Source organism: Lagenorhynchus albirostris, chromosome 12 (genome assembly GCF_949774975.1).
Source record: "Lagenorhynchus albirostris chromosome 12, mLagAlb1.1, whole genome shotgun sequence".
In the NCBI taxonomy this organism is placed as follows: Eukaryota; Metazoa; Chordata; class Mammalia; order Artiodactyla; family Delphinidae; genus Lagenorhynchus; species Lagenorhynchus albirostris.
In genome coordinates this window covers 15615536-15629642 of record NC_083106.1, presented here as the reverse complement: position 1 = coordinate 15629642, position 14107 = coordinate 15615536, and the positions used below count along the sequence as shown (strand labels likewise).

General features: G+C 43.9%; 1 protein-coding gene across 11 annotated transcripts in view; it reads right to left on the bottom strand.

Annotated features, from left to right (window-relative positions):
• Positions 1 to 14107, bottom strand: part of LRP11 (LDL receptor related protein 11) — a 69468-nt gene that overhangs the window by 44194 nt on the left and 11167 nt on the right. For all 11 annotated transcript variants that reach the window (XR_009543878.1, XM_060168111.1, XM_060168113.1 and 8 more), the window contains exons 3-4: positions 5262 to 5403; positions 458 to 583 (exon numbers count right to left, since the gene is read on the bottom strand). Coding sequence is in view for 10 of the 11 variants with exons in the window: in XM_060168111.1 (XP_060024094.1) it covers positions 458 to 583; positions 5262 to 5403 (268 nt within the window). In the remaining variant the exon portion in view is untranslated. The remainder of the gene's footprint in view (positions 1 to 457; positions 584 to 5261; positions 5404 to 14107) is intronic.

Below are 14107 nucleotides of genomic sequence, written 5' to 3'. Positions count from 1 at the left end.
TCTATCAAAAGAAAACGTTAGCTCATTTCAGTTTTTTTTTTTTTTTTTTTTGGTTTTGTTTTGTTTTGTTTTGGCTGTGCAGCATGTGGGATCTTAGTTCCCTAACCAGGGTTTGAACCCACAGCCCCTGCATGTGAAGCACAGCATCCTAACCACTGGACCACCAGGGGAGTCCCTCATTTCAGTTTTTAAAAAAGCATATGCTAAACAGCATTTTTAGGATGGGGAAGAATCTTGCAGAAAATTGAAAATAATCTCTTAAAAACATAAGTGATATCAAAATTTGACATTTGTAACTCGCATTAAAGACATAGTAAATGCTCATTTAATTTAAGGCATAGCTCATTCACATGAAGTTATACCTGAAACAAGGCAGAAAAAGAGCACTACTGAGTTTGCATTTATTGTGACAATACAGACATCCCTTCTACCCCAAAATGTGATGCAGTCAACTCACGATTTTCACAGAAACCTTCATCAGACCCATCAGGACACTGCTCCACTCCATCGCAAGCCAGCGTGATGTCAATACAACAGCCGTCATCACAAAAGAAGTGGTAGCGTGAGCAAACATTCGAGCATCCTGTTCGTAAACAAGTCTCAAGTCACAGGAGTGCAGGAAAAAAAGACTTCTACCGTGTCAAGATTAACAGAGACTATACATATAGTGAAATGCATTTGGATAAAGAGATGCAGATAATGAGAGAACACCTAACAGTCTGTGCTCGAGCAACAGATTCTGGGAAGGTTAGGGGGTTTCTTCTTGACCTTCCTGACTTAATTCTTAGGAATCACCATGGGCTCTTCATCTTTTTTTTTTTTTCCAGCTTATTTATTATTATTATTTTTAAACATCTTTATTGGAGTATAATTGCTTTACAATTAGTTGCTGCTGTATAACAAAGTGAATCAGCTATACATATACATACATCCCCATATCTCTTCCCTCTTGCGTCTCCCTCCCTCCCACCCTCCCTATCCCACCCCTCTAGGTGGTCACAAAGCACCGAGCTGATGTCCCTGTGCTATGTGGCTGCTTCCCACTAGCTGTTTTACATTTGGTAGTGTCTATATGTCCATGCCTCTCTCTCACTTTGTCCCAGCTCACCCTTCCCCCTCCCCGGCTCTTCATCTTAGGGCCCTTCTCTAAGGCAATGATACTTTAGAGGTGAGAACAGAGAAGCAGCAGCTCTGGTCTTCCCCATCCAGCCCTGGGTTTCCTCCCTCAGGTGACCCACTCTGCATTCATCCGTTCGTCCATCAGCTCCCCAGCAGGCCACTTCACACCGGTTCACCCCTTGCACAGTACTTGGCTGACTGTGTTTTAGCAGAGACACCACTTGCTTTTTTTTTTTTTTTTTTTTGTATCAGCTGGCCATTTATTTTTCTCATGGTGATTTAGGCTGAGCTCAGCTGGGCTCCTTCCTTCATGTGTCTGTGATCAGCTGTATAGACACCACTTTCTATGTGCTATTCTTGCATTCACATTTCCTAAGTACTAATTTTTCCTGAGATCAACTTTCTACTATTGAACCCTGTTTGCTGGCCACCATAGATCCATGGTGCTGTAAAGAATAAACAGAATCTTTAGCTACTAGCTGGTGAGAATTTTTTTCTACAAATAATGAAATTCCCTTCATTTTGGAGCTCTTAACAGTTTTTAACCCTCAGAGCTACATGTATTTTCTTGAAAGGCATTCCCTGCACCCCGCCAACTCCAGATTAAGCCAACTTTACTTTATAGTTGTTAGCTACATAACAACTGCTGACACGAGTGATGCGGACTAAAGGTATCAGGCTAAAAGTAGGTCTTAAGGATTCTGTAATTCTCCAGGGACAGATGGACTAGACTATTATCTCAGTTCATGGGAGAGTGGTACATGATGATATTTCTGAGACAAATGGCTGAGCATAGGATACACGCCCAGGAGACTCTTGGAAACTTTCTACTGGAAAGAAGTTCAATTAAAATGCTGGGAGAGGAGTCCATCTGGGTGGAAGGCAATTCGAAGATACCTTGATTATGGAGGAAGGAGAGGTAAAGAAAAGAAATGGTGGCAGAAAGAAGAGGACGCAGGAAACCAGCAGTTATGGCTGAGAACTTGGGCCTAGAAAGGAGAATCTGCTTCAGACACAGGGAAGGGGTTGGGAGGAAAAGTAAAGGGAAACTCTGTGGACACCAAGCAGGATGCAGCCTCTGCTTACATTTCTTAAACTCATGACATGAAAATCCTATCTCGAGGCTTTCCTGACTCCTTGGTAGTTTTGGAGCTAGATCCATATTAGTAATTTACCCATCTATTTCTAGATTAGTGGTCTCCAAACCTGTTTGACTATACCTATCTCCAACCTACCCATCTATTTCTAGATTAGTGGTCTCCAAGCCTGTTTGACTATACCTATCTCCAACCTACCCATCTATTTCTAGATTAGTGGTCTCCAAACCTGTTTGACTATACCTATCTCCAACCTACCCATTTATTTCTAGATTAGTGGTCTCCAAACCTGTTTGACTATACCTATCTCCAACCTACCCATCTATTTCTAGATTAGTGGTCTCCAAACCTGTTTGACTATACCTATCTCCAACCTACCCATCTATTTCTAGATTAGTGGTCTCCAAACCTGACTATACCTATCTCCAACCTATAAATCCTAAGCATGTGCCACCATATTAGCATATTACACATCGTACAAAATAAAAATTAATAAAAATATAAGTTCTGGGGCTTCCCTGGTGGCGCAGTGGTTAAGAATCTGCCTGCCAACGCAGGGGACACAGGTTCGAGCCCTGGTCCGGGAAGATCGCACATGCCGCGGAGCAACTAGGCCTGTGAGCCGCAACTATTGAGCCCACATGCCGCAACTACTGAAGCCTGTGCACCTAGAGCCCGTGCTCCACAACAAGAGAAGCCACCGCAATGAGAAGCCTGCGCACCACAACGAGGAGTAGCCCCTGCTCGCCGCAACTAGAGAAAGCCCGCACGCAGCAACAGAGACCCAATGCAGCCATAATTAATTAAATAATTAAAATAGGTAAGTTCTGGTATTTTCTTTTCCGTCTTAAAAATGTCTTGACTGTCTGTTGGGGATTCTCTATGGAGACCACATATCTGGATCATCTTAGAGGTGTTTGTTGGCTTGCTCTGTGAATAGATTATTTTTTGCAGAGCTGGAAAACATGCAGCCTCTATATCCAAAACTGAACCAACTTATCACAGAAGCAGGGGTATGTGCTTGTCTGTTTACCCCAGAAAGTGTCACCCTTGGTTATCATGAAAGCTAGTCATTAACCATAAGATGAGTATATATAATAGAGGGAACAGAAACTCTCTCAATCCCCACCTCTTGTTTTCAATGTGTCGATGTAGTATCTTATTAACTTTAATTCATAGTTTGTTATTCCAGTCTAACCAGTGAGTGATTCCAGACAGCAGTTAATACAATAGCATTCTTTTTATTTTCTGTATAAAGTTACATACGTAAGACCTATACCCAACTGGCCTTTCAGTAACCAAAGGTGAATCACATCACTCACTCTCTGCAGCTTCAAATACACTTTATCGTCATCTTGAGAAAGGCCGGAAATGTACAACTGGCAACTGGCCTTGGGAGCCCCAGAAAACTGGCCTGAGTAAGTAAACCAGAGCAACAGGCAGCTGGTGAGGTGTCAGCCCTTTGCCTCCATGAGCTCAAGCCGTTTCTCCCTCCCATGCACCTCGGTTGTATAAAAACAACCTTTTTCTAATTTCTGCAGGGGATGACAGCTTCCCAGGAGCACTTTTCTCCCAGAACCAGCAGTTGACTTGGCTCCTTGCCCAGGGAGCCCTGTTCCTGGGAGCACAGCCCTCAGGGCCCAGGAGTTTTCCACTGCTGATGATTTCAGCTGTTTGCAGCGGCCCTGGCACATGGCCAGCTTTCCAAGGTGTGTTCTAGGTAACTGGCTCTTCGGTGCAGCTGCAATAAATCAACAAGCAAGGACTGCTTGAATGTGGGCCGGGCTGCAGGCCTGGCTCACTCCCCGTGGCTGACTCACGGTGCTGCGGTGAGTGCACTGGAGTTTGGGGTCTGGCCTGTCCATTGGCGGTCACCCCTCCTTCCTCATGGTCAGCTTAAACCTTGGCTGGACAGGAGTCAGCCAACCTAATTGTGAATGTTCCTAACACGCTGTATCCTTGTGGAAGGCAAATCATCAAGGTGGCGGAGTTCTTAGGATTCTAAAGTCTCCTTCCTCATGTCCAATATGCACACTGACCCATGTCTTTGATGGAAGATCAGTCAAAGTACAAGTAAATCCAATCTTTTTATTCTTATTCTCCCAACTGCTGGCTCGATTACCATCTGAATACTGAGGAATCAAGGATGTAGGAGACAGGCTACAAGTCTGCTAGAGCCATGGCTAGTGAAGGGTCACCACACATGGGCAGAGATCAGGTCTGTGGAGCGCAGTAGCCACGCCCACTGCCTTGCACACAGTTCCCGTTCACCGCAGATGCTGGGAAGGCATCCGCTGACCGAGTGACAGGACCCTCACACATACACTATCTCAGCACTTCTCCAGAGCGAACTGGGGGGAGGGCTTCCCTCTGCCATACCCCCATATCTTTAGTGCTGCTGAGTTCCATATACATTTTTTTTTTAACTTGATGAGCTAATCTTAGAAATGTAGATGTTTGGGAAAGTAAGAAACAGGTAAATGAGAGAAATGAGTTTACATTGGGCAACAGAACGTGAGAAGCATTATATATATGTCGAGCTATGTTATTAACGTATCTGTGCATCTGTGTAAAGCGTCCATGACAGTTTTTAAATAGTCCTTTTAAATTGACACATGCATGCATATATTTTAATTTGTTTTCAATGTACTCCTTGGCTGCATACTTTGAACATACATATCAAATAGACCACCCTCCTTTAAATCCTCTCCTGGAAAAGCCAGATGTCTTTCACGAAACTGAGTCACGGAAAGATGGAGCATCTCTCGGGCCCCGTGGCTCACACAGCCTACTCTCATCCCCTGGAGTGTGGAGCGCTCCCCCGCCCCAATTCAGCAGTGTCACTTAGCCCAAAATACAATGCAGCCTATTTTTGCAATCATATTTTTAGTAAAGATTTTCCCATTCAACAACAGCAAAAATAAAATGAAAGGGCCCCTGTAATGCACAGTCAGAATATAAAATGCCAATTTAATACCAATCCTTCCATTGATAACCTGGTTTCTGTTGGCTACTGTGAATGTGAGGGAAGGGCTTTCTTCTCACCTCCTGTGGAGAAGGCCACGGGAAGCACGGTCACCGAGACGCTGTCAGAGCTCCTCTGCCCAGCAGTGTCCATCACCGTCAGCTGAAAGGTGTATGTCCCTTCCTGTAGGTGGGACAGCTTCAGGGTTCCGGACTGAGGCACCTGATACCCAAACAGGAAACATCATATTTAGTTAAGAACCTGAGGCACAGAGTCCAGCATCATCCTGAACTGGAAATCAATGTCATCCTTGAAGCAGTCCCATGACCCACTTCTCCGCTCCTGGTCCAAGGTTGCAGAATACTAATCACACACAATTCTGGCAGATTGGTCAGAAGACTTGAGCTCCGGTGGGACTGGGGCCTGACACCCCCTTTCTCCTGGAAACTTCCCCTCCCACGCCCATCCACATGGTTGCATTGGAAGGGTCAGTTATGACCTCTCCTATGGCCACAGGGGTGCCAGGCTGAGGGGAGCCTCTGGCTCAGAGTCAGGCAGGCTGTGCGAGGTGGCAGCTACGCGACAGGTGACACCACTGTTTATCGTTTCTTGGGACTTAGACAGGAATGCCTGGAAACATGGGAGCAGATGATGACCACACTGGAGCATGCTGACGTGAAGCCCTGCAGCCTTGAGCAGGGTGGTGTGAGAGAGAAGCTCTGTCTTCTGTCCCAGCTTGTCTGCCAGAACGTAGACCTAAGACTGCCGAAGGCCAGCAGCCTTGGGGTGTGCTGACCTGGGTGTATGAGAGGAGAGGGTAGATAGTAGGACTGAGTCAGAGTAGGGATTTAAGGTGGGTGCGACAGGGGGATGCTGAGTGTGGCCACAGGAGTGAGGCTGAGATGAAGTTAATGGAGATTTTAAGAGACCAGGGAAGCCTTGAGGCTGGAGGCTGTGGGGGCCATCCATGCAAGACATCCTCACCCAGGCCCCGGTCATATCTCTGGGAAGGCTCCTGGGTGTCAACACTCAGCATGCCTGTGTCAAACTAAACCTCTGCGGGCCGTGCCTTCCCTGGGAAGCCTCTTTCCAACGCTGGGTCTGGAAGGACACAGCATCCCTCGTCTAAGGGGCCAGTCCCGCCACCTGGGCTGTGGATGTCTCCCTCTAGCCTTCCTAGGCACCTCTTCTCTGATGCAGGAAACACCGTATCCAGATCCAGACCATGGTAAGCACCTTCAACATCTTGGGTGCACTCAAAGTTAGGTCTTTTCAAATTAAATATCCCCTCCCTGGTGCCTTTTTTTTTTGAAAAATCTGCTTATAGGGGAAGGACAGCTCTGTCAGACTTTGCGGCTCGGCTATCCATGGGTGTAATGACGATCAACTGTCTCTACGGGAAAGCTCTGAGAGCTGCTGGATTTGGACACCAACAGAAAAGGGAGATGCTGACAGCTGCTGACAGAGAATGGATCTTGCCTGAAGGGCCTCCGAAGAGGGCTTTGCGTTCGGCACCAGTCCACATCTGCAGGCCCTGCCTCTATGAGCAGAAACTAAGTACAGTAACTTAATACCAAGGTCTTTGTGTGAGGCTTATTTTGATAACTGAGAAAGTCAATAAGGTCCTATTAATCTCCTGTGAAATTTCTTCTACAAAAGGCTCCCCTCCCCTTCTTCTGCAGTAATTTGTTTAAAGCTTTTGCTGTTTCACCTTAAGTCTCCCAGAGCCAGTGAGAAACGGAAGTAAACACTTTGATTTTTGGATTTCATCATTTCAAGATTTTTTTCCCTCTGTGTTTTTATTTCCTGGATGCAGAAAACTTTCAGGTTTTGAAGCCATAAGAGATAAAACATTCATCTGATTTGATTTTTTAATCCCTTTCATAACACAGCTTGGCACGTCTTTTTTTTTTTTAAATTGAGGTATAGTTGATTTACAATTTCAGGTTAAGTTTCAGGTGTACAACACAGTGACTCAAACAATTTTTAAAGGTTATACTCCATTTATAGTTATTATAAAATGTTGGGTATATTCCCTGTGCTGTACCATATATCCTTGTAGCTTACTTATTTCAAACATAGTAATTTGTACTTTTAATTCCCTGGCCCTTTTCAGTTTAGTTATTTGGCTAACAAATGCTATCTTTCCTCAAAATCAGATATTAGAATATATAGAACTGTAAGACGGACGTTTTCCCTTCAAGCACCAGGTCATCTTTTTGGACATCTCCTCACATTTATATGGCACTGGAAAGGATTTAAAGTATTTTACAAACATTTCCCAAGTGTCAGGATAAAAAATACACACACACACACACACACATAAATGTATATGCAACATACCCAATTTGTAACTTGGAGAGAGATATTACCTTTAATAAAACAAAGAGCTTCTAATCTCTGCCCAAGATCTCCTGTTCAGCAGTAACAGAGCCTTTGATGGCTGGCCTCTGGCTAAATCAATGTATAATTCACTGCTATTCTGGCTCAACTGCACCTCCCTAAAATAGTAATTTAGTGGCGAGGAATACACATTTGGGTTTATTTATATACCACACACACACACATACATCCATGATTATTATATATACTGAGTTACAAAATGAGTACTACCTGTCTATTCCCCTACCCCCATAATTGCTTCTAAAGTATATAAGGCATTGGGCATATGTCAGTTACAAAGTAGTGACAAGATAACGTGGTACAAAATATTTCAGTAAGAAACTCCATTGAACCAATGAACCCAAACGCATTCTAGCCTTCTGCCGTGTGTCAACTAATCCAACTTGCAGAACCGGATGAGCGCTCTATAGCGGTCTGGAGGCCTTTGCGATCTTGTTATAATCCAACGCCGTTTCCCGGCACACATACAGAGAGTGGAGGAGACACACAGGGCAGCTGTCCCGATCAGGAGAGGCCAGAGCATAAACTGGCACCACAGCTGTCCAGATACTTCAGGTGAACATGCTTAGGTTCTCTTCTTCAGTTACATGTTCCTTTTTCTATTTACTTTTCATCATGAATATGACCCAAAGTTCTGTAAAGAAGAAGCAAAATGAATTCAACTGTTTGTACTTTCCTAGTTATATATGCTCAAACGAATGGAGTTAGATCATAGTCACAAAAAACTCTGATGTACCCATCTTTCCCAATTGTGCAGGAAGGTGATTTTAAGAGCGTTTCCTCAGGAGTTGGGGATTTCTCTTATCCTCACCAGAGGAGGATCATTCTCAAAAGAACAGAACCAAAAAGGCAGTAATTAAGGCAGAATTACATTGCTTATCTTGAGGTTTCAGGAATCAAAGGGAGAAATATTTTTGGACTGGGGCTTTTCTCCTACTTTTCAAATTCTCTCAAAATGTGTGATGTAAATAGCGCTCCACTTATAAAACCAGCCATGATCAGAAGCCTCTAGAAGTACAGAGAGGAAAAGGGAACCTATTCTTCCTGTTACAACCCAACCATGTTTTACTTCTGTGTTATTCTTTTTTTTTCTTATTATGCATTTCTTTTTTAAATAAATTTATTTTTTTATTATTTTTGGCTGAGTTGAGTCTTCGTTGCTGCGTACGGGCTTTCTCTAGTTGCAGCGAGCGGGGGCTATTCTTTGTTGCGGTGCATGGGCTTCTCATTGTGGTGGCTTCTCTTGTTGCGGAGCACGGAGTCTAGGCACGCGGGCTTCAGTGGTTGTGGCTCACGGTCTTCAGTAGTTGTGGCACACGGGCTTCGTTGCTCCACGGCATGTGGGATCTTCCCGGACCAGGGCTTGAACCCGTGTCCCCTGCACTGGCAGGTGGATTCTTAACCACTGCACCACCAGGGAAGCCCTATTCCTCTTCTTACCTCCAGCAGTCTTCGAACCTAAGTTCTAAGACTAGAAACTTAATGAATATTTGATGAATGAATGAACAAAAGAGTGAACAGAATGGCAAATGACATAAAAGAAGATGACAGAGAGCTAGAACAAGAGCAGAGAAAGAGAGTAACACTAAAGCTCCCATCCTTCCCACCAAGAGCAGGACATTCCCTGAGGGCGTGAGCCAATTTTCTTGTACCTGTGGCCATATGCAGTTTCTACAGACAGAAGATCAGCACTGCTGCCCTCTTGCTTCTTCTCCGACTGCCCTTCCCTTCTTTCCAAACCAAGGAAGTTTGTAAAAGTATGTTATTGCACAGACCACTGGGCAAATGGGCAACTGACCTCCAGGGAAAGCCAAACCTGATTCTCATTTTAAAAGGATACTGATTTTCATGGTCCTAGGTTACTGTAATCAGAGGATATACATTGAACTTGAAAGCCCTCACGCATGTTCAAAATTTTTGCACTACAGAATGTGGATCTTTTCAATCCGAAATTTTCACGTCGATATGAGTCCTACTGTCAAAATATTAAGAGTACAGAGACAGGTACCACAGGGCTCGCACCTGCAAAGTCTTCTCTGATGTCCCTCAGCTAGATTATAATCTCTCCCTCCCCCTGAAGTCCAGGGGCACTTCATCTACATTCTCTTTTGGCCTTGCCACCTTCTACTTGGTATTATCGTTATTTAGGGGCACATCTAATCTCCTCAATGGGAGGCAGCTCCCTGAGGGCAAATACCCTACAAATTCTTCATAGGGCCTTACTCCCTTGCTCCTTGCCAGTAGAAGGCTCTCATAATTTTTGTTTGTTTGTTTATATACAAGTGAGTAAATTCATTCTTACTGTAGTTCAGTTAAACTATTGGTCAAAGAGACCCCACAAATAGTTTACATCCCAAGATGTTTAGAATTAGCTATAATAGTTACCTCTCCACGAGTGCTCATTCTGTGCTGTGCAATGTGCTAAGCACTTTATTTGCATTTTCCCATTTTAACCCCCAGTGGAACACTCTCAGGTAGTATTATTTTCTTCACAATTGAGGAAGCTGAGGCTTAAAGAATGAAGTAATTTTCCCAAGTTCACCCCACGAGGGAATTGGCAAAACTGGGTCTGAACCCAGGCCATATGATTCCAAATTCCATGCTCGTAGCCACTGTAGAATTCCACCTCCGAGTTAGCAGAGCTCTAGGCCTTTCAGGTCCTTATTCCAAGAATCATTTCCTAGAAAGCACTGAGTCACAGCTTATACACAAACCAGCTAGCTGTTGTGGTCTGAAAAAGCAAGATACTTCCTCATACACGCAAAGTCCTTTAAAACCTCTAAAAGTGCTTCTCCCGCCCACATCCCCACCCTACAACCCACCGCCAAATAGAAGTGCCAGGACCTTTGAAGGGACAGTAACAGGAAGTCAGGTTTAAACCCAAGGGGACCTGAAAGCCCAGACTGACTGCAGATTCCTGTGACGCTGGAAGCCTACTGTGCTATAAATTTATTGTCTGGGAAGCTGAGTGTTTCTGAACAGGAAAAAGACTTCAAAGCTTCTGTTGCTATTGGAATAGAGCTTTCACAAATTCTCAATTTACCCAGATTTATTTTTCATGAGGTACGTACTTTTTTTCCCAGGGAGATTATTTTTCATCATTTCCTTATAAGTAGTTTTCTTAAAGAAAAAAATGCAGTTAAACATTCAAGGCCCTGAGCTATTGTGTGAAAGGAATTCATGCTTAAAGGGCAGTCTACATCAAGGCTCACGGTTAATTCTGAAACACAACTGGTATGAATTATTCATTTATTATGCTCTCATGTGTCTTCCTGCTTAATTGGTGCAGTAAGTCCTAGGATTTGCTGGGGTTTTTTTCCTGACGAATAACACCCTTCATTCTTTTTTCTTTACACTTTTTTTAAAAAATTATTTTTATTTATTTATTTGGCTGCGTTGGGTCTTCGTTGTGGTGCGTGGGCTTCTCATTGTGGTGGCTTCTCTTGTTGAGGAGCACGTGCTCTAGGCGCGCGGGCTTCAGTAGTTGTGGCACGTGGGCTCAGTAGTTGTGGCTCGCGGGCTCTAGAGCGCAGGCTCAGTAGTTGTGGCGCACGGGCTTAGCTGCTCCGCAGCATGTGGGATCTTACCAGACCACAGCTTGAACCCATGTCCCCTGCACTGGTAGGCGGATTCTAAACCACTGCACCACCAGGGAAGTCCACACCCTTAATTCTTGAAGCAAGACACAAAGAAATACTTAAGGCCACAAGGGAATATTCATTCGTATGCAACAACTTTTTTTTTCCCAAAGTAAATTTATTTATTTTTGGCTGCACTGGGTCTTCGTTGCGGCGTGCGGGCTTCTCATTGCGGTGGCTTCTCTTGTTTCGGAGCATGGCCTCTAGGCGTGCTGGCTTCAGTAGTTGTGGCGCACGGGCTTAGTTGCTCCATGGCATGTGGTATCTTCCCGGACCAGGACTCGAACCCACATCCCCTGCATTGGCAGGCAGATTCTTAACCACTGCGCCACCAAGGAAGCCCCATATGCACCAACTTATCCCCAGATATTATTCAGGAAATTTGCAGCCTTGATAATCTTCTGTGTCTCAAAAATGTTCTGTGGGCTGCCATAACTTTTTGTCCTTTATTCAAAGCTTCAGGTGAATAAAATAACTGATGGGCAGTGACGTAGGTGAAAGTTTGCAGAGGTTCCGATCCGTTTTGGTGCCCTGGGGTGTGGTGCTGTTTTGCTTCTCCCTCTCTCCTTCTGCTCTCACCTCCAGCAAACAACTAGACCCTCTGGTTTTTCAGTGTCAAAAAAATACATTTTTTTAAAAAGTCCTTTTTTGACTCAGACCAGACTCTGAAGGGTTTCCTCTGTAGGCACTGGAGGAGTGAGGTTTTGTTCCCTGTTAAAGGCCTTCTAGGCACTGGTGAGCACGTGGAATAAGTATTTGGAGTTTGGGGTTCCTTGGGAGAATCTTTAAGAGAACATTACCCAGGCACCAACACAGACCGCCTGGGTGCAAGACAAGGCTACCAGGGACGTCATGGACACCATCAAAGGAAAGATGATCTCAGAATAAATTGAATGATAACATACTTTTTTTACTGTTTACTATGTGCTGCTCACTGTTCCAGGGGTCTTATTTGCATTACCTCCTTTTATCCCAGTAATAACACCTTGAGAGGAGGGCTTTGGTTATTCCCATCTTGCACAGAGGAAGTGGTGAAGCGAGGATTCAAAAACCAAAGCAGGGCTTCCCTGGTGGCACAGTGGTTCAGAACCTGCCTGCCAATGCAGGGTACATGGGTTCAAGCTGTGGTCCGGGAAGATCCCACATGCCGCGGAGCAACTAAGCCCATGCACCACAACTACTGAGCCTGCGCTCTAGAGCCTGTGAGCCACAACTACTGAAGCCCACGTGCCACAACTACTGAAGCCCGCGTGCCTGTAGTCCACAACAAGAGAAGCCACCACAATGAGAAGCCCACGCACCGCAATGAAGAGTAGCTTCCACTAGCCACAACCAGGGAAAAGCCTGTGCGCAGCAACGAAGACCCAATGCAGCCAGAAACAATAACTAAATTAAATAAAATAATAAAATAAATAAATTAAAAAAAAACAAAGCAAAGTAGAAGCTGTGCTAGAAGTATTACCTATTTGATCTCTTTCATTCACTGTTAAACTGACTCACTGAGGGAGGAAGGAAATAGTTGAAATGTGATACGAAGCTTTCTCAGTTACTTATCATTTTTCTTTCTTTTTAAAATTTACAAACAGTCTACACCCTCTCTCCTCCACCCCACCCCATGGCCTCGAATATCTAGGAAAAATTTTATTGAAGGGATTTACATTTTGTTTTCATGAAGACTAGATACTGTCCAATAGCCAAGAAAAAATAATAGGTGATATGTGTCTAGGATCTCCCTTGATGAGATGCAAAGTAATTGTTAGACAACGCTTAGCAGCTCTTCCTAACAACAGTATGAGGCCAGAGTGCGGAAAGATGTTGTCCTGCCCACCTTGCTAGGAAGGATGATAAAAATTTGAGGCTTAAAAGGGCACTTTTTGAAAGGTTAGCAAAATAGTCAATCACTTTTAAAAAAGGAACCAATCAACTTAGAAACCTAGTGAGTACAAAGTATAGTTCTAGACTTTAGGAGAGAAAGGGAAAAAATATCAAGAAAGGAAGAAAGAAGAGAGGGAGGAGGAAGGAAAGAAGGAAGAGAGGAACGAGAGGAGGGAAAGAGGCGGGGGGAGAAATCCTGACAGCATCCCAGACAATTGAAATCCCTTTTCCACCCATCACTCAGTCCCCCGCTGAAAATAATTCTAAAGAAATCCTTCATAATCCTTATAAATTCTGCTGTGATATTATAGATTTTACATATATCTTTGACCTGTTATCAACAATCATAGGTGAAAAACAGGAGACAGATGCAGTTAGCCTTTAATCTTCAAAGATCACCGTAGGTTCTCTGGTACTTTGTGTATTGGTTAAACAACCAGGCTGCCTTGAAAATACTGCTTACTAAATTTTTATAAAGTCTTTCAATACGTTTTTTAATCATCTCCTTAACGTATATGATTCTTTCATTTTGTGAGCATTTTCAGTATTGACCCAAATTATATCCAGGGAAACTGACTGAGGAGGAGTAAATGACAAAACATCTCCTACGTGAGACAGAAGGCAGTGTGAAATTCAACATTTATTTTGCGTTCTCTTTCCCTATGACGAAAAGCCAGTATTCTTCTATTTATATTCCGTGCCCAGAAAACCTTTTCTCTAAGGCTCAGTTTTAAAATACTACGTTAATGTGTTGAGGGTGGTCTAAAAAGGAGACTAATTGGGAGATGAAATATAGACCATCCAGTCTCATGGAACTTGGGTTTTATCAAGAAGGACCCATGTTTCTGTTTGCTCAAGACAGTCTCAGTTTATCTCTGTGGTCCTGGTGTAATTATTAATACCACCTCCTTTCATTCCCAAACATGTTTCAGTGTGGATGATAATACACCTATCTGTTTTTAAAAATTAAGTGTGTACAGCACGCACACCGATGTGCAACTGGTTTTCAG